Source organism: Somniosus microcephalus, chromosome 26 (genome assembly GCF_052327205.1).
Source record: "Somniosus microcephalus isolate GS21.2 chromosome 26, FLI_Smic_1.0, whole genome shotgun sequence".
Taxonomy (NCBI): domain Eukaryota; kingdom Metazoa; phylum Chordata; class Chondrichthyes; order Squaliformes; family Somniosidae; genus Somniosus; species Somniosus microcephalus.
Genome location: NC_141012.1, coordinates 40,231,527 through 40,250,582, shown reverse-complemented (window position 1 = coordinate 40,250,582; position 19,056 = coordinate 40,231,527). Strand labels below are relative to the sequence as shown.

General features: G+C 48.3%; 1 protein-coding gene across 6 annotated transcripts in view; it reads right to left on the bottom strand.

The window, feature by feature from the left end:
* robo3 (roundabout, axon guidance receptor, homolog 3 (Drosophila)) overlaps positions 1 to 19,056 on the bottom strand; it is a 594,316-nt gene that overhangs the window by 48,371 nt on the left and 526,889 nt on the right. For 3 of the 6 annotated variants that reach the window (XM_085968074.1, XM_085968069.1, XM_085968073.1), the window contains exons 17-21: positions 11,948 to 12,151; positions 8,161 to 8,184; positions 5,931 to 5,973; positions 5,681 to 5,829; positions 1,452 to 1,730 (exon numbers count right to left, since the gene is read on the bottom strand). In XM_085968074.1, the coding sequence (XP_085824200.1) occupies positions 1,452 to 1,730; positions 5,681 to 5,829; positions 5,931 to 5,973; positions 8,161 to 8,184; positions 11,948 to 12,151 (699 nt within the window). The remainder of the gene's footprint in view (positions 1 to 1,451; positions 1,731 to 5,680; positions 5,830 to 5,930; positions 5,974 to 8,160; positions 8,185 to 11,947; positions 12,152 to 19,056) is intronic. The other 3 variants (XM_085968070.1, XM_085968072.1, XM_085968071.1) reach the window with 3 other exon arrangements.

The window sequence follows — 19,056 nt, the reverse complement described above, 5'->3', positions numbered from 1 at the left end:
CATACACACACAACTCACAGACACAACATACATACAAACACCCACAACGCGCATGCACACACACATATACATAATACAAGACCTGGATGATATTCAGGTTTGGGCTGATAGGTGGCAGGTACGATTCACGCCACACAAGTGCCAGGCAATGACTATCTCCAAAATGCGAGCGTCTAATCACCGCCCCATAACATTCAACAGCATTACCATCGCTGAATCCCCCACCATCAATATCCTGGGGGTCACCATTGACCAGAAAATTAACTGGACCAGCCACATAAATACTGTGGCAACAAGAGCAGGTCAGAGGCTGTGTATTCTGCGGCGAGTGTCTCACCTCCTGACTCCCCAAAGCCTTTCCACCATCTACAAGGCACAAGTCAGGATTGCTTGGATGAGTGCAGCTCCAACAACACTCCAGAAGCTCGACACCATCCAAGACAAAGCAGCCCACTTGATTGGCACCCCTTCCACCATCTTAAACATTCACTCCCTCCACCACCAGCGTACCGTGGCTGCAGTGTGTACCATCTACAAGATGCACTGCAGCAACTCGCCAAGGCTTCTTCGGCAGCACCTCCCAAACCCGCGACCTCTACCACCTAGAAGGACAAGGGCAGCAGGTGCATGGGAACACCACCACCTCCAAGTTCCCCTCCAAGTTACACATCATTCTGACTTGGAAGTGTATCGGCCGATCCTTCATCGTCACTGGGTCAAAATCCTGGAACTCCCTCCCTAACAGCACTGTGGGAGTACCTTCACCACACGGACTGCAGCAGTTCAAGAAGGCAGTTCACCACCATCTTCTCAAGGGCAACTAGGGATGGGCAATAAATGCAGGCCATGCCAGCATCCCATGAACAAATTAAAAAAAAATATACACACATTGCCCCCTGAAAAATTCCCTGGGGTTCTGCCTGCCTCCCACTGTTTCTCCGAATTTCCTGCTTAGATTGATAGATTTTTGCTAGCCAAGGGTATAAAGAGATCTGGAGCCACAGCGGGTGGATGGAGTTAAGATGCAGATCAGCCATGATCTCACTGAATGGAGGAACAGGCTCGAGGGGCTGAATGGCCTCCTCCTGCTCCTATGTTCCTGGAGCCTGACTACGAAGCTGCATCGGCAGAAGCCAGTGATAGGATCCTGCCGCTTGGGAAGTCTCAAGGGGGAAGAGAAATCATGTGAGGGAAAATAAATAGTAAAACATCCTGAACAGGATTTCCTACTTCAGCACTCGCCAGGCCCTGATTTGCTTGTCCGTGAAAATGAACCGGCAGCAAATCATGGGCAGACCAGGGCAGCAGCAGCAAACCCCAGGATCTCGAACCCAAAACATTAACGCCCTTTCTCTTTCAGATGCTGACGAACCTGCTGTCTATTTCCAACAAGTTTTTATCATGGTTCAACATCAATTTGATAAAATAATGCCAGTTTTCAAACATCTTACCAGCTTCTTGCCTGCTGCGCTCGGGCTGTGAGTACTGGGTGTTGGAGGGTCCAGGCTGGGCGGCCCAGTGCCCATTGACAGGGTCCACCGTGTATTGGTTCTGGACTCCGATTGGTACCACTGGTGTGCTGGCGTACAGCGTGGTCTGCTGAGGCGGGAAGGCCCCGTTGAACGTGCGCATCTCGTCGCTGGCGGAGTCGATGGTGCTGTAGATGGGCCCGTCCGACACCATCGTTCCAAACTTCTCTGTCTGAGCAATATAGTTGGAAATGCCAGCATCTGGGTCGAGGCACAAAGGATATAATACATTCAAACACAATGATGTTTGTCAATAAAGCACGTAGGAAGCGCGGGTCAACAGAGCGGAAAGTGCTCATCAATAATTCACTCAGCTTTTCTTAACGTGAATGACCTAAAACTGTTCGAGACTATTGGTGGGACCCACCAGATCAGTAGAGGTCGGTACTTTGATGGCACAGGATTTCATGCGGGGCTGATGTCTTGTGGTGGGGCCTCATGAGTTATTTGTGGAAAGCTCCAGGCCCACGGTGGGTCTAGTGCTGGGAAGGTGACAAAGAGGGCGTGCATCGTGCAGTGGCGATGCAGGTTAGTGCCCGCCATTCCCCACACATCACGGCCTCGGTTTTAACCCTCCCCCCACCCACCTCCACCACCCTGATGGGCAGGAAAGGGTCATCAAGGGGTTAATATCTTGAAATGGGAAATCCCGCCTCCCACCCGTCGGCCAGCTAGTGAATCTGACCGTGTGTCGGACGGCAGTCCGGGAAGTTTTATTTAAATGAGGCCTTGCCGTAAAAATCGAACATCAAGCCTGCTTACGCGTCCCCTTCCCGCCGCCCGCCCCCAACCTCCTCCCCCCGGAATTGAGGCCCAAGTCTCTGACATTCCATCAGTGTTGGCGCTGAATGGAGTCTAAGCTCATCTCCAGATGGGGAAGGCTATAAGGAAATCAGAGAGCGAGTTACACTGGGCTACTGCACTCACACACCTGGGCCCTGCATGTTGCAGGTGAGCCTCAACAGGAGGCAAGTGGAATAAAAATGTATTACAGAAGATCCAACAGAGCCTAATACACCTGCTTCCCACTGCTGCGAAGACTATCTTTCAGCAAAGGACAGCCTAGTAAACCTTTCACCGGGAGCTCTGCCAATGACTCAGTTGGTAAGTGCACCATCTGATATGGCATGGGGCCATACATAGCATGAAGGTCCCAGGGTGGCAGTAAAATGGGCTACAGTTGGTCTCAACACTCTGGGTTGGATGTGGGGGTTAAAGTCCGCCACAGTTCCCACTCCTGGTTGCTGTCTAATGACCCCTTGTTGAAATGCACCCAATTGGGGTCCATTGTGATTTCTCCCACCTTCCAGTCCCATGGTCCCTCCCTAAACCTCTCCGCCTCTCTACCTCTCGCCCTTCTTTTAAGACTTTTCTTAAAACTTATCTCTTTGTCCACCTGTCCTACTATCTCCTTATGTGGCTCGATGTCAACTTAAAGACAGTGGAGGGGTCGAGAGAGATGGTGGTGAGGTAGAGCTGGGTGTCATCATGGGGAGCCTGACACGATGTTTTCAGATGATGTCACCGAGGGGCAGCATGTAAATGAGAAATAGGAGGGGTCCAGGGATAGATCCTTGGGGGGCTCCTGAACAATGTTCCCTTTAATGTCCCGCGCAGCTGGCTCATCGGCTTTTCAATAGAAAAACCGTGCATGCGCAGAATTTTGAATGGGCCGCACGCCCATTAAAGGGGCCTGAAGTAACGGTGCGGGAGCGGGAAGAGAAGCAATTGCAGGTGATTCTCTGGCTTTGACTGGGTAGATAAGAATGGAACCAGGCGAGGGCAGTCCCGCACAGCTGAACGATGGAGGAGAGGCGTTGGAGGAGGATGGTGTGGTCAACCGTGTCAAAGGCTGCAGACAGGTTGAAAAGGATGAGGAGGGATAGTTTACCACGGTCAGTCATATAGGGTTGTTTCATAAGGGTTGTTTCAGTACTGTCGCAGGAAGTTTCTCCTGAATTCCCTATAGGATTTATTAGTGACCATCTTATATTTATGGTCGAAGGGTCATCGACCTGAAACGTTAACTCTGTTTCTCTCTCCACAGATCCTGCCTGACCTGCTGAGTATTTCCAGCATTTTCTGTTTTTATTCCAGATTTCCAGCATCCCGCAGTATTTTGCTTTTGTATTATATTTATGGTCCCTAGTTTTGGACTCCCCCACAAATAGAAACAACTTCTCTACGTCTACCCTATCAAAACCTTTCATAATCTTAAAGACCTCTATCAGGTCACCCCTCAGTCTTCTCTTCTCTAGGGAAAAGAGCCCCAACCTGTTCAGTCTTTCGTGGTAGGTATAATCTTAGTTCTGGTATCATCCTTGTAAATCTTTTTTGCACCTTCTCCAGTGCCTCTATATAATATGGAGACCAGAAGTGTGCACAGTGCTCTATAAGTGTGGTCTAACCAAGATTCTATATAAGTTTAACAAAACATACAGTGCAGTACTGAGGGAGCGCTGCATTGTTGAAAATGCATGAGACGTTAATCAAGATCTATCCAACCTGCCCATTCCAACACTTCCTGTAGCATATTAAAGATCTCACGGCATTGTTTGAAAAAGACCGGACAGTTCATGCATGTTCTGGCCAGCATTGCTCTCTTGAGTAATGCCATCAAAAAGATAAATTCACTGGTCATCCATCTCACTAACTGTGGAATGTTCTTGTGTGCAAAATGTCTGTTGTGTTTACTCACATAACAACAGTAACTGCACTTTAAAGAAATTCGGCATATAAGAAGCACTTTAAGGTGTCTCAAAGAGGTGTTATGACATTATATAAATGCAGATTTTTCACGCTACAGCGTCTTGAGTCATTGGCAGGATCTGCTGTTAACTGGCTCTGGGCCCCAAAGATATGATGAACATGTTGACATACAACGTAGAGGGGCGGATTCTTCCTTTCATTTTACCTCTCTCCTTGGAGAAAGATACATGGAATCCAGCCAAGGTCACCTCCCCTCAGTCCCAGATGGGCAGAAGAAGGTCGGGGGGGTTAAAAATTTAAAAATTGGGAACATGTGCCCAACCCGCCCTCGAGAGGTGGCACACTTCATTAACATATTTAAATCGGGCTCCCACAGTGCAATTGGTAGCCTGAGTTATATGTAACAGTTGCCGGCCGTGTTTTCCAGGGCTCGGGAAACCCGGCAGCGGAATGGAGGCGGGAGCTGCCGGCTCCAGAAGGCAAGTGCCTCCTCGTCCCCCGGCCTAGCCGGGTTTTCCCCACGCTTACGCACTCCCCGCCTCCCCGTAAATAGCAGGCCCATGGCATCTGCTTGGCAGCTCCCCACAGCATCACACACAAGAACAGGAATTCAGCACAGTAGGGACCGCAGGTACGACAAACGCTTGGGTGCAGTGGTGTAGTGGTTATGTTACTGGGCTAGTAATCCACTAGGCCTTGAACTAATAATCTAGTAAAATGGGAGTTCAAATCCCACCATAACAGTTTGAGAATTTGAATTCTGTTTAAAAAATCTGGAAACAAAACACTGGTATCAGTAAAAATGACCATGAAGCTGTTAGATTGCTGTAAATAAAAAGCCCAACCAGTTCACTAATGTCCTTTAGGGAGGGTATGTGATTGCAGTCCCACAACAACTGAACTGGCCTAGCTAGTCACTTCGTTGAATCAAACTGCTGAAGCAGGCAGCTCCCCACCACCTTCTCAGGTCAACTAGAGATGGGCAATAAATGCCGGCCTTGCCAACAACACCCATATCCCAAAAATACACTTTTTTTTAAAAGGCTTGGTACAGCAATGCGCGCCAACATGTGGCACTACCGCCTCCGTTTGTGAAATTCCTGACCGGCAACCTGACACGCACGTGTGCCATTTCATTAGTCGTTTGAGGAAGGAATGTAAAGACGTGATTGCTTGAAGCTGCGCTCCCAGCGGGAAGCCGTGCCCATAGGGAGCACGGGTGGGAAAAATCAAAAAGCTGTCATCGCAAGGGGGTGGCCAGCGGCCCCTGCGAACGTGGCTTCTCCCACTCCCCACCCGGGATCATTCGCACAGCGCCGAAGCACTGGATAGTGCCGGAGAGATATCGTCTTCAAAACCTACATACACACAAGCACCCGGGTGGTGACGGGTGCCTCGTCTGCCATCGTGGGCACTCGGTACAAACCCAGTGCCTCACTCACCGTTGTAGAACCTCTCCGTCGCGTCGTGCTTTGCCATGCAGGAGCTGGCAGCGGCTTCTTTTCCGTTGCCATTCCGCATCAGGTTGGAGGCCGGCCACGAGCCCGCCAGCCAGGGGTAGTTGGTGACGTTTGCGTTCAGGATTCCCGGCCTGCGAGGAGACATCAGGAGGTGAATACCGCAGCTCATTGTCGCTACTTAAAAACCAACAGCAGGTAGAATTTCTTTTTAATTCAGCTGATTGTAACTTACCTGCTGCTCGTGATGCCTGAGCCCTCCGCATGTGGAAAAGCTACTGCATGAAAGCAAATACCAGTTAAACCTCTACGACAAACTGTATTCTTAAACCATAATGAACACATATGACAAGTAGGGTGGAAAGATGACCATCAAGTATATCAAGCTCGCCCCATTCCAGTGCAGAATGCAACCTTGCACACTGACCTCCCACCCTCCAGTGGCGCTGTTTTCTAGGAGAGGATAAAGAGGAAGAAAGAAAAACCTGGAGCCAATTCAGGAAAAACTCTGGGAATTTTCCCTAGAGTAATCAAGCAAAGTCAGGGAGGTCGTGTTAACCCCTGGTACATCAAAACTTAGACTAATTCATATTAATAACATGTGGTAGGCACTCTTGCTTCTGGGTTACAAGGTTGTGGGTTCAAGACCCACTCCAGAGACTTGATCGCAAAACCTAGGCGGAGACTCCAGTGCAGTACTGAGGGAGCACTGCACTGTCGGAGGTGCCGTCTTTCAGATGAGCCGTTAAAGCGAGGCCCCACCTGTCCTCTCAGATGGACATAAAAGATCCCATGGCGCTATTCAAATAAGAGCAGGGGTTCTCCCCGGTGTCCTGGCCAATATTTATCCCCCCACTAATATCACTAAGACCGATTTTCTGGTCATTATTGCATTGCTGCTTGTTGGATCTTGCTGTGCGCAAATTGGCTGTCAGATTTCCTACATTACAACAGTGACTACACTTTAAAAGTACTTCATTGGCTGTAAACTGCTTTGGGACGTCCTGAAGTTGTAAAGGTGCTATATAAATGCAAGTCTCTATTCCATGTTTCATGGAACGGTCTGTAAAACATTACAATGGTAAAGCGATTCTTTTTTGCCCCTTCTGCCTTCCTGTGTCTTTCGGCACCAGACACTTTAATTAGCTACAGTTGCCGGGTGACCTGTTCTCGGGCGAGGGTTGCAACAGGTCCAGTCCCGCTCTTGGGCAAACTGGACATTTCTAAATTGGAAAGTGAAGTCAAAGGGGCCACATATCCTGACTTCACGTTGACAGCAGGGAGCCTCGCCCACGCGAGCACATGCCGGATATTTGGGCGCATGCCACGCATTGCGTGCCAGCCATTTTGGTTGGAAAATTGGGCTCGGTGCGCTCCCAATCTTCTGGTATGTGCTGGGTGTGGCTCCGCACCGGGAGCACAAGGTTGAACAATAATCTCGGAAAACCTTTTGTTTTTGTGTCTGCACTTATTCCAATAGATTTCCCGCTTCATTACCGCTGGGGAATGCCCAATTCTCAGGCCCAGCGAAGAGGAACGGGGTTGGAGACCTGTGACATCTGGCCCAAGCCCCCCATAACGCTGCCACGGGATCTCTCGGGGTTTCTGGAACTGGCCCCTGCACTAGGTACAAGCTGGGGATTACTATGCCTCTCTCACCTTGGCTTTCTCTGTGTATAACTGTGGGGCACCCACATAAAGGGGCATCCCAAAAAGCTGGCGGCCTGGGGCTTGTGTTGCGACACTACGCAGACCGCTTTTTCCATATTGTAGCATAATTTGTGTTTAATTTCTATTCAGTATTTATAACTGATTAGAAAAATGTGCTTTGAGGGCTGAATTGTCAGGGCTTGTGAGTTGGATGTGGCCTACATTTTGGACTCCACTGTCTTTTAGAAGTGTTATCTTACGTAATGAAAATCATTACATTTCTGTCTTTTTGGTGTCTAGACCCAGCAGCCTGATTGATCTATGTTAATTTATTTCTCTTTTTTTTAAGCTTACAGCAGTTCTTTGAAAAGAAAATCCATTTTATTGACCAGTTCTCTCCTCAACGTTGACAGGCAGCCATTTTGTCATCAGGTTTCCAAACAGCTCAGCTCTCCCAGCATGCACTTAATGCAGCATCACAAGGTTCACAATACACTGAATAAAATTGATCTGACTGAGGGCTAGCATGCTAGAGAAATCATTTAATTTGAAAAGACAGCAGGAATTAGTTTGCAGCTCTTTTAATGGGAGTGCACTAAACCACAATAGTGGAGGTAATTTTCTCATATTTGTTAAAAAAACTCATCTGGATGTTGCTGTGTAAAAGCTGGGCTGCGGAATGCACGTATTACTCCAGGGAATGGCTATGGGATTTGGAGCTTTGTCGCTTTCCTTCACAATTGTAGACTTTGTACCTTAGACTACAAGGCAATGGTTCAAAATATGAGAGAATATAAAATGGCTGCATAACATACCTGCTGGAGTGTACGCAAAGGAAGCTGTAAAGAAAAGAGGAAAGAGGATGGTCAGCAGATGGAATGGACACTGCAGAGTGTAATGATCAATAACATGTCATTCTATAGTGGACACTAGGTGGAGCCGTAGAGCTGTGTAGAGCTGTATATAGCTGTATGTATAAGACTACACTACCCAGCTGTATGTATATTAAGACTACATTACCCATGAGGCACTAGGCTACCCACAAGGCAACAGTCAAGATGGAAGCCTCTACAGATACTGTACCAGTCCACATGTGCTCAATAAAGTAACTAGCAAAAGCTAGCTGTGTTCATAATAAGAATGTCTATTTATTAATGAACATAAGACAGAGGTCTCCGTGTTACCCGGGCCATGTAGTTAATTGGCCATATTCACAAGGGGGGCATCATAGTCGTCCTCAAATATGACCGCTGACCTCTATAGTGTCAGGATAAGGTCTTAATTGTTATAAAACTGTTGTGCCGTAGATTGAGTGAAGACACACGAATTTGAAAAAAAAAATTGAACTTATCTTGTTTGAGCAAAGGTAGGGCTAAAGGAGAGTGAAAATTGGAAAAACAAAATTGCTGACATCCAATTTTTTTTTAAACTTAAAAAAGAAATCGCGACACTAGCTGTGTAGTACACTGTGCCACAGATGACTAGTGCATGGGTCAGTGCCTGAGATTCCCCACATATCAAGATTCGCAATTCAGCTGTGCTCTGGAAGGCCCCATGCCGAGGGAAACAAAAAGGCCTAGAAATTGGGTTGGGGCGCCAAAGTGGCGCCAAAGTCGCCTGAGCGCAGGATTTAGCGTAGCATTCGAGGCTTTAGCGATCGTCAGATATTCAGTTTCATTGCCCCTAGAGGGAGACGGGGCGAGGCTCGAGGCGCTCTGCGTCCCTCTTAGGGCGCTGAAACTGAATATCGCAGCGCAACGTGCCACAGCGCCACACGCTGCGGCACGGCACGCTGCGGTACTGCAGGCCTTCCTCCCATTGTTAAGGGGGAGGGGCCTGCAACAGCGCGATCCCCGCTTGCGAGTGCTGGCAAACGAGCCCGGCACCGTGGAGAAGTGCCGGGCTCTCGGGAAACAGCCGGCAATGCCGCGGCGGGGGGGGGGGGGGGGGTGGCGTCAGGAGGCCGGGGACGGAGGTGCTGGCAGGCGGCTGCCCCTCCACCTTAACTTGCGCCGCTGCCGGCACAGCAAGGCCCCGTGAACCGGGCGCGGGTAGTGAATGGCGCAACTGCGGCGTTCGCTACCAAATATCGCGACTGGGGCACTGCGCACACCAATGACGTCATCGGTGGCGGCGCAGCGCAAATGGCTAACGCCACCATTAGCGCCCCTGCTGAATATCGCGGGAGGCGCAGCCAGTGGCGCTACAGCCACTGACTGCCTCTTTAGGCGCTAACAGGTGGCGCTACTCACCCAATTTTTCCCCCAAAGAATTTTTAAAAAACCAAGGAAGGTGTGGGTGAATTTTAACAGGCAGAGGTATGGAGTACGTGGAACTGTCACCTGATTTCACGGCCTGAGTTACTCAGTGACCTGGAGTAAATCACTGCAGTGCTTCACTATGTCGGAGCAAAGATCAGCTGCACAGCCCACAGCCGGTGTCTTAAGGACAGGTCCACCTATCTGCAAGGTGATGAGTTTAGTTTGTGCTGTAATGGAGGAGGAAGAACAGATATTGTGCAAGCGTTACCGTTGTTAGATGAATGCTGCTGGGGTATGTAGAAAGGCTCCCATGTGGTATCAGCTTCCTGTCATCGACTGCAGGAACTAGAGTGGGTGACGCTGGTGCTAGCTCCATACCCGCAGCGCTCTGAGTGACAAGAGCTGCTGGGTTAACCCCGTGTCTCGCTTTGTACCCACAGGGCACCAGTAGCCCAAGTTACGAGCGTAAAACGGGATTTGCTTCGTGCTTCCAGTGAGGTTATGACACCAGATCAGACAGATTCTCTATCCACCGCCACTGGGAGTCACTGATCATGGTCAGCATTGTGCCCTAGTTACAAAACACCTTTAGACACGTTCCCACAGCAGCAACCCACTCATCTCAGTGTGGTACTGAGCCACACAGATCAGGAAGATCCCAGGATTGTTCCGTGGTCTTTGCTTATTTAATAGATCGTAGTCGGAGAGGCAGTGGGTGCTACAGTTGGCCTCAGCCAATTGAGGACAAGCTTGGGCTCAGCCAGGATAACCCCCGCTCCCCCACTCCCCCCAACCCTCTCCAGTTGAAGGGCCTGTTACTTACTCATTGCCGCTGCTTAGACTGACACATGCAGAATGACTACTTTGTGGAGGCTGGAAGGAGCCCACGGGAAAGTACCTCATCATGAGTCAGCTCCTTCAGGAGAGGAGGGAGAAACCGGAGGAAATCACAAGACCAAACAACGCACTGTACGAAGGGCCTGCTGCTACTGAAAGTGGCCAAGGAACCCCAATGTAAAAGGGGGCCAGTGGGTGTACTCACCTGCTCCCTGTGGTAGAGGCAGGTTGGTGGGAATATTGCACCTGCCCACTGTGGTGAGGTGCGGTGAGGGTATTATGCCTGGACCCTGTAGTGGAGGTGTGGAGGAAATATTACACCTCCTGTGCTTGCTGACCTACATTGGCTCCCAGTCCAGCAATGCCTCGATTTTACAATGGCCCAGAAATTCGGGTCGGGGGCTTCCCGCGGGTGCAAGCCCCCGACCTACACTTACCTAGTGCACCGGCAGTTGAGCTCTGGGCCTGCGTGGAATTCCTCTCCGGGGCCTGGCCCAGAGGCCGGCGCGCTGTGCTTGCGTGTCCCAGGGGCGTAGTTAGTGCGATGCGTCCCCTGGGATCACGTGAGCCATGGGCAGCCAATCGGAGGAGGGAAAAGCCCATTCATAAGATTGACAGAAAGACCTGTCAAAACATACGACTGCTGAGGGCCCAAAACAGTAGTTAACCTTCAAATAAATTTTTTTTTAAATCACACTTTTTAAATAAACTATAAATTACATTAAATAACTATTTTAAACAATAATTAAAATTTTTGAAAAAAATAATTTTATAAAAAAACGGGGCTAAAAATAAACTTACCTTGCTTTAAAGTATTTAAAAATAATAAACCTGTGGAAAAAATGTTTTAATTTTAATTAATTGACCACTTACCTTTTAAAATGCAGTCCTTATGCCTGGTTTTTACATTTCTAAAATCTAAAGACTTACCCTCACGGAAAAACCTGTAAAAAAAACGTAAGTTCAAAGCGCACACACAGACTCCCGCGCGCACGCGTTCGACCTCTGAACCCCTTCGTTCAGAGGATCGGAAGTGCCGGTTTCCCGCGCATGCGCAGTGCATGCAAGAAACCGGCACTTCCATCGGGGCAACGCGTGAGTACCCCGTGCGTACTCACCCGCGGAGACCCGAATTTCTGGGCCATTGTGTTCAATCCCTCCATGACCTCACCCCTCCCTATTTCTGCGACCTCCTCCAGCCCTACAACAATCTCTATGTTCCTCCAATTCTGGCCTATTGTGCATTCCCAATTTTCATTGCTCCACCATTGGCGGCCATGCCTTCAGCTGCCTAGGCCTTAATCTGGGATTCCCTCCTTAAATCTCTCCACCTCTCTCTGCTCCTTTAAGACACTGCTTCAAACCTACCTCTTTGAACATCTGTCCTAAGATATCCTTATGTGGCTCGGTGTTAAATTTTGTTTGGTAACGCTCCTGTGAAGCACCTTGGGACATTTTACTATGTTAAAGATGCTATATAAATGCAAGTTGTTGTTGTAGTTACCCTCCTCACCAGTGAAGTGACTGAGTTCCTTCCTTTTCTTTCTTCGGCAGTACAGCCACACGCTGAACCCCATCAGGATCACCCAGCACGCCCCTCCGATGCCAGCGATGAATGCCGGCTGCTTCACCACATCCGTTATCTGCTCTGCCAGGCTGACGTTTTCATTGTTCTCCATGGGAACCGGTTCCTGGTCTGAAGCTGGATCTGGGAAGAGTTGAACAGATTAGAAGAGGCTCCAAAAGTGAACAAAAATAAAGTGACTTTAATTTAAAAAAAAAATCAGGGTAGAAATTCATCTTGGGTGGTATTGTGAAATGATTGGTAAGGAATCATCCGCCCGATTCGCACTCCCCCCGATTCGCACTCTCCCCGACTCGCACTCCCCCCGACTCGCCCGACTCGCACTCCCCCCGACTCGCCCGACTCGCACTCCGCCCGATTCGCACTCCGCCCGATTCGCACTCCCCCCGATTCGCACTCCCCCCGATTCGCACTCCCCCCGATTCGCACGCCCCCCGATTCGCACGCCCCCCGACTCGCTACCACCTGTTAGTTATTGCCCAAGATTTCTTCCCAATCCTCTGTCTTGAAATGTTATCCTTCTCCTGTTGTCTTGGAATTCCCCAGTCCAATACTCCCATTTACCATATTCCCTGCTCCCAGGTCGTTCCTAATGTAGCCAGAAGAGAGGAAACTTTCAACAAGGGCCCAGGGCTGATTGATCCTCGGATTCTCCCCTGCCAGCTTGTGGAGGAGCCTCTGATCTCCACTCGGCACCTCTACCAACACAGGGAGATCGGGCACTCACAGGTGAGGGGAATGAATGGCTCCCGTCATCTGTCAATCAGTTTGGTTAGAATGCAGCACTCCGTGCAATGGAATGGAGATTCCACTCTTGTGGAATCCTGACACATCTTAACTGAAGCGGGAATTATGCCCCTGAGCCCTGCGGATTTTTCGGTCTCAGGTTATTTGGATTGTTCAGATGGATGGTGGGTAGTTAAGGCACCTCTCAGAGGCCTAGTGTGGCCCTGGGCAGCCAAAGAAGGGAGAGAAATAATAAAACAAAAATTTCAGTCATGGCGCTGAGCATTTGAATCGATTAAAATCTCCCACCGCCACCCATAACAATACAGGGTTTAAAGGGTTAAATTATGAGGACAGGGTGCATAAACTTGGCTTGTATTCCCTTGATTGAGGGATGATCTAATCGAGCTCTTTAAGATGACAAAAGGATTCGGTAGGGTAGATACAGAGAAACTATTTCCTCTGGTGGGGAAGTCCGAAACAAGGTGACACAATCTTAAAATTAGAACTGAGTCATTCAGGGGTGAAATCAGGAATCACTTTTTCACACAAAGGGTAGTGGAATTCTGTAATTTTCTCCCTCAAAAGGCTGTGGATTCTGAATCAATTGAAATTTTTAAGACTGAGATAGATTTTTTTATTATTTAAGGCTATCAAGGAACATGGAGCAAAGGTGAGTAAATGGAGTTGAGGTACAGAACAGCCATGATCTAATTAACTGGCAAATAGGGCCTGGATAGCTCAATCGGTAGAGCACCAGACTTCTAATCTGAAAATCCAGAGTTCAAGGCCCTGTTCGGGTGTTGCTTTTAAATGGTGATTCTCATTTCCACATTCATGCAGTATCATAAAACACGCGCATTATAATGAACATAGGAACAGAAGTAAGCCAGTTAGCTCCTCAAACCTGTTCTACCATTCAATGAGATCATTGGCTGGTCTGTGACCTAACTCCATCCCTACCTTTGCCCCATATGCCTTAATACCTTTCCGGCACAGACACGATGGGCCAAATGGCCTCCTTCTGTGCTCACCCGTAAGCCCAATGGAAGTGCCGGTTTCCTGCATGCACTGCGCATGCGCGGGAAACCGGCACTTCCGTTCCCCTGAAAGAAGGGGTTCAGAGGTGGAACGCGTGCGCAGGAGAGGCTGCGCGTGCGCATCGAACTTAACGTTTTTTTCCAGGTTTTCCCGGGAAGGTAAGTCTCCAGAAGTTAGACATGTAAAAAGCAGTCGCAAGGCCTGCTTTTTACAAGGTAAGTTGTGAATTAATTAAAATTAAAACATTTTTTCCACGGGTTTATTATTTTTAAATAAGAACATAAGAAATAGGAGCAGGAGTAGGCCAATCGGCCCCTCGAGCCTGCTCCACCATTCAATAAGATCATGGCTGATCTGATCCTAACCTCAAATCTTCTATCACTCTCCATCCCACCCGAACCCATGTGATCTCCCGGGAGAGGCGAAAAACCAGATAAAAAACCCAATGGCCAATACGGGAGAAAAAATCTGGGAAATTCCTCTCCGACCCATCTAGGCGATCGAAACTCTTCCAGGAGATCACTCTGTCCCTATATTTTCTACAGTACTTACCTTCTGTAAAGGCGATCTCCACCCCAGCCAGGAACGGGAATAAAACCATCTTCTGAAATCTAACACAGAATTAGAACACAGTAGGAGCAGAACCAGGCTACACGGCCCCTGGGCCCGCTCCGTTACCCACAGGGCCATGACCATTCCGAACATAGACTCATGTCCAATTTCCTGCCCGCTCCCCGTAACCCTTAATTCCCTTTACTTCTAGGAAACTATCTATTTCTGTTTTAAATTTATTTAATGATGTAGCTTCCACAGCTTTCTGGGGCAGCAAATTCCACAAACCTACCACCCTCTGAGTGAAGAAGTTTCTCCTCATCTCAGTTTTGAAAGAGCAGCCCCTTATTTTAAGATTATGCCCCCTAGTTTTAGTTTCACCCATCATTGGGAACATCCACACCGCATCCACCCGATCAAGCCCCTTCACTTTCTTATATGTTTCAATAAGATCGCCTCTCATTCTTCTGAACTCCAATGAGTTGAGTCCCAATCTACTCAACCTCTCCTCATATGACCACCCCCTCATCCCCGGGATTAACCGAGTGAACCTTCTTTGTACTTTAAAGAAAGGTAAGTTTATTTTTAGCCCTTAGAAAATAAAATTACTTTTTTCAAAAATTTAAATTATTGTTTAAAATAGTTATTTCATGTAATTTATAGTTTATTTTAAAAATGTGATTTAAAAAAAAATTTATTTGAAGATTTAGTGATGTTTTGGGGCTTATAGTATTTATAGGTTTGACAGGCTGTCAAACTTATGAATGAAGCATTCCCTGCTCCAATTGGCTCTCCATGGCCCACGTGATCCCAGGGGATGCATCGAACTAACTGCGCCCCTGGGATACGCAAGCACTGCGCGCCGGCAGTTGGAGGAAGCCCAGGATCGCAATTCCACGGGGGCCCACAGCTCAACGGCCGGCGCGGTAGATAAGTGCAGGTCGGGGGCTTACACCCGCGGGAAGCCCCCGACCCGAATTTCTGGGCCTAATATTTTTTAAATGGCGAAAACTATTAAATATTGGTGTTCAGAGAGATTTAGCTGTCCTTGTACAGGAAACACAGAGAGTTAGCACACAGGTACAGCAAGCAATTAGGAAGGCAAATGGCATGTTGGCCTTTACTGAAAGGGGGTTGGAGTATAAGAGTAAGGAAGTCTTGCTATAATTGTACAGCGCTTTGGTGAGACCACACCTGGAGCACTGTTTTGGTCTCCTTATCCGAAGAAGGATATACTTGCCTTAGAGGCGGTGCAATAAAGGTTCACTAAATTGATTCCTGAGATGAGAGGGTTGTCCTATCAGGAGAGATTGAGTAGATTGGGCCTATACTCTCTGGAGTTTAGAAGAATGAGAGGTGATCTCATTGAAACATATAAGATTCTGAGGGGGATTGACAGGGTAGATGCTGAGAGATTGTTTCCCCCTGGCTGGGGAGTCTAGAACTAGAGGGCATAGTCTTAGGATAAGGGGTCGGCCATTTAAGACTGAGATGAGGAGGAATTTCTTCACTCAGAGGATTGTGAATCTTTGGAACTCTCTGCCCCAAAGGGTGCTGAGTCTTTGAGTATATTCAAGGCTGAGATCCACAGATTTTTGGACTCTAGAGTAATCAAGGGATATGGGGATCGGGTGGGAAAGTGGAAATGAGGTTGAAGATCAGCAATGATCTTATTGAATGGCGGAGTGGGCTTGAGGGGCTGTTTGGCCTACTCCTGCTCCTATTTCTTATGTTCTTAGGTTCATCCACATTCCTTTCAATATTGAAAAAACCTGGTTCATGTTCCCTCTGTAATGTTTTTACAATGAGAATAGATATAGTTTTCTTTGCCTCCCATGAGAGCTTGATGGTCTAATGGTGCGTTTACATTAGCGGAGTGACTTTTTTTTCTTATTTGCCCCAGGATGTGGGTGGCACTGGCAAGACTACATTTAATGCCCGCCACTCGTTGCTCCGAGACGGCCAGCAAACCTGTAGCACTCCTGCAGTTGCTGTCACTCCGTAATGTAGAGCGGCGGCCCGACAGAATCAGAGAGCCGTAGTTCCGCAGGTCCCGTCAGACCCCCGGCACATGCCAATGGAAACTGTGGAGCCGGAATTCCTCTGGCAAAGGGAATCGCAAGACTCCAGCTCCCAGTGAGGAGTGCCTGGAGCAGCAGCGCCTGATAAACAGAAGGCCAGCACACGGAAGCTTTGGAGAACTCCTTTCAGCTCTGCGTCGAGAATCGTGGAGTCTGCATTGGGAGTTTCTCTGAGTGCTGGTAATGATATGCAAAATAATTAGTCAACGTTTAGAAAATAAATATGTCGCACACAGGGGCTCTGCTTATCTTACTCAAGGACACCTTGCTGCGAGGTATGAAGCCGTCTTTCTCATTGTATTTTCACACCTTCCCCAAGCTCCCACCTTGTCACACACCAATTGTGGCCGGGAGACTGAATGATCTGATCCCAGGCATATTCCTCTACTGCTCTGAACTGCTTGCTAGAAGGTGCATAAAAATGTCCCGAGTGAGGAGCCTCCTGCCACCACTCGAGTGTAGAAGATTGAGGGATGACCTAATTGAGGTGTTTAAGATGATTAAAGGATTCAGTAAGGTAGATAGAGAGACTAGTTCCTTCAGTGGGCAGTCCAGAACAAGGGGGCATAGCCTTAAAATTAGAGCTCGGCCATTCAGGAGTGATGTCAGGAAGCACTGCCCTACACAAAGGGTAGTGGAAATCTGGAACTCTCTCCCCCAAAAATAGAAAATTTCAAAACTGAAATTGATAGATTTTTGTTAGGCAAGGCTATTAAGAATTATGGAAACAAGACGGGTAGATGGAGTTAAGATACAGATCAGCCATGATCTAATTGAATGGCGGAACAGGCTCGAGGGGCCAACTCCTGTTCCTATGTTCCCCGCCCCAGTGAGGAAGCATTCGACCTTCGCTCACTGCTTCCTACAGCAATGCTGCTGCAGGCAGGGAGTGATGTGGTGAACATTGAGCCATGCCCCAGTACACTGCACCATGATGAAATGAGATGAAATGATAGTTTAATATGTCTTTGATAAATAATTCTCTGTAAAGGTTTGCTTCAAGCTGGGCCATGCAGGGCCCTCCTGCTGAACACTGATTCACACTGCATAGTGTTTTTTAAGCTAATTTACCAACCATTAAAAATACATTTCAATGTTTGCTGGTGTTTGATGTTGCTAGGGCATCACTGGTCTCCAAATAGCCGTGGGTGTCTACGGTGTGGCTCAGCTACAATCTGACCAATCGTTTGAACCGTGGCAGTCCTGAGACTTTGAAGAATGATAAAGAAAACACAGCCGGTCTTCTAGAATCATAGAATCATACAGCACAGAAGGAGGCTATTCGGCCCATCGTGCCTGTGCCGGCTCTTTGAAAGAGCGCTCCAATTAGTCCCACTCCCCCCTGCTATTTCCCCATTGCCCTGCAAATTCTTCCTTTTTAAGAATATATACATTTCCCTTTTGAAAGTTACTACTGAATCTGCTTCCACTACCCTTTCAGTAAGTGAATTCCAGATCATAAGAACTCGCTGCGTAAAATAAATTCTCCTCATCTCTTCCCCTTGATTCTTTTGCCAATTATCTTAAATCTGTGTCCTCTGGTTATCGACTCCCCAGCCAGTGGAATCAGTTTCTCCCCATCTACTCTATCAAAACCCCTCAGAATTTTGAACAACTTTATTAAATCTCCCCTCAACCATCTCTGCTTTAAAGAGAAGTTTTTAAAGAATTCTAGTTTCTGTTCTGAACTGTACAGCTCGCCACCTGGGAGGGGATCAGGCACTTCCCGTCAAGGAATAACATGGATGATTGGCAATCCAGCATTCCCAGCAGGAAGCAGGAGCTCACCGAATGGCCCGTAACTTCTTCACATGTCAAGTCGCCAGATGAATAAGTACAAACCGAAGCATTCAAGAAGCAATTGGAACAATTCATGATTCAGCAGGGAATAGGGGATTAGGGCCAGCAGTAGGAAAGAAGATGACAAATGGCCCAATCGGGACCCGGAGTACGACCTTGGAGGATGGAATGAGCTGAAAGAGCTTTGTATCTACACTATATAATCCCTTATATTGCATTGTCTAGATGCACTCCATTAGTGCTGGTGATCTGCAGTTTCTGTATGCTCTAATGATACATACCATCAGATCTCCCAAGTGTTGCTCACAGTAAGGCAGATGACATGCTGTTTTATACGCCCAGGAGTGTTATCCCATGAAATACACAGTGTATTATTCTGCTGCAAAAGTGGAGCTTTGCATAACTTGGTCTGTCCCTTAACATAGAAACATAGAAACATAGAAGATAGGAGCAGGAGTAGGCCATTTGGCCCCTTGAGCCTGCTCCGCCATTCAATGAGATCATGGCTGATCATCCAAATTCAGTACCCTGTACCTGCTTTCTCCCCATGGCCTAGAAATTCGGTGGCGCCACAAACCGCCGGAATTTCCGCTCCAGACGGAGCTGCTTGCGCCAGCGCGATATTCAGTTTCAGCGCCCCAAACGGAAGCGGGCGCTGCTCGAGGTGCCCCGCGTCCCTCTTGGGGAGCTGCAAATGAATATCGCAGCGCAACGTGCCGCAGCGCCACACGCTGCGGCACGGCGCACTGCGGTACTGCAGGCCTTCCTCCCCTTCTTAAAGGGGAGGGGCCTGCACCAGCGCAATCTCCGATCGCGAGTGCTGGCAAA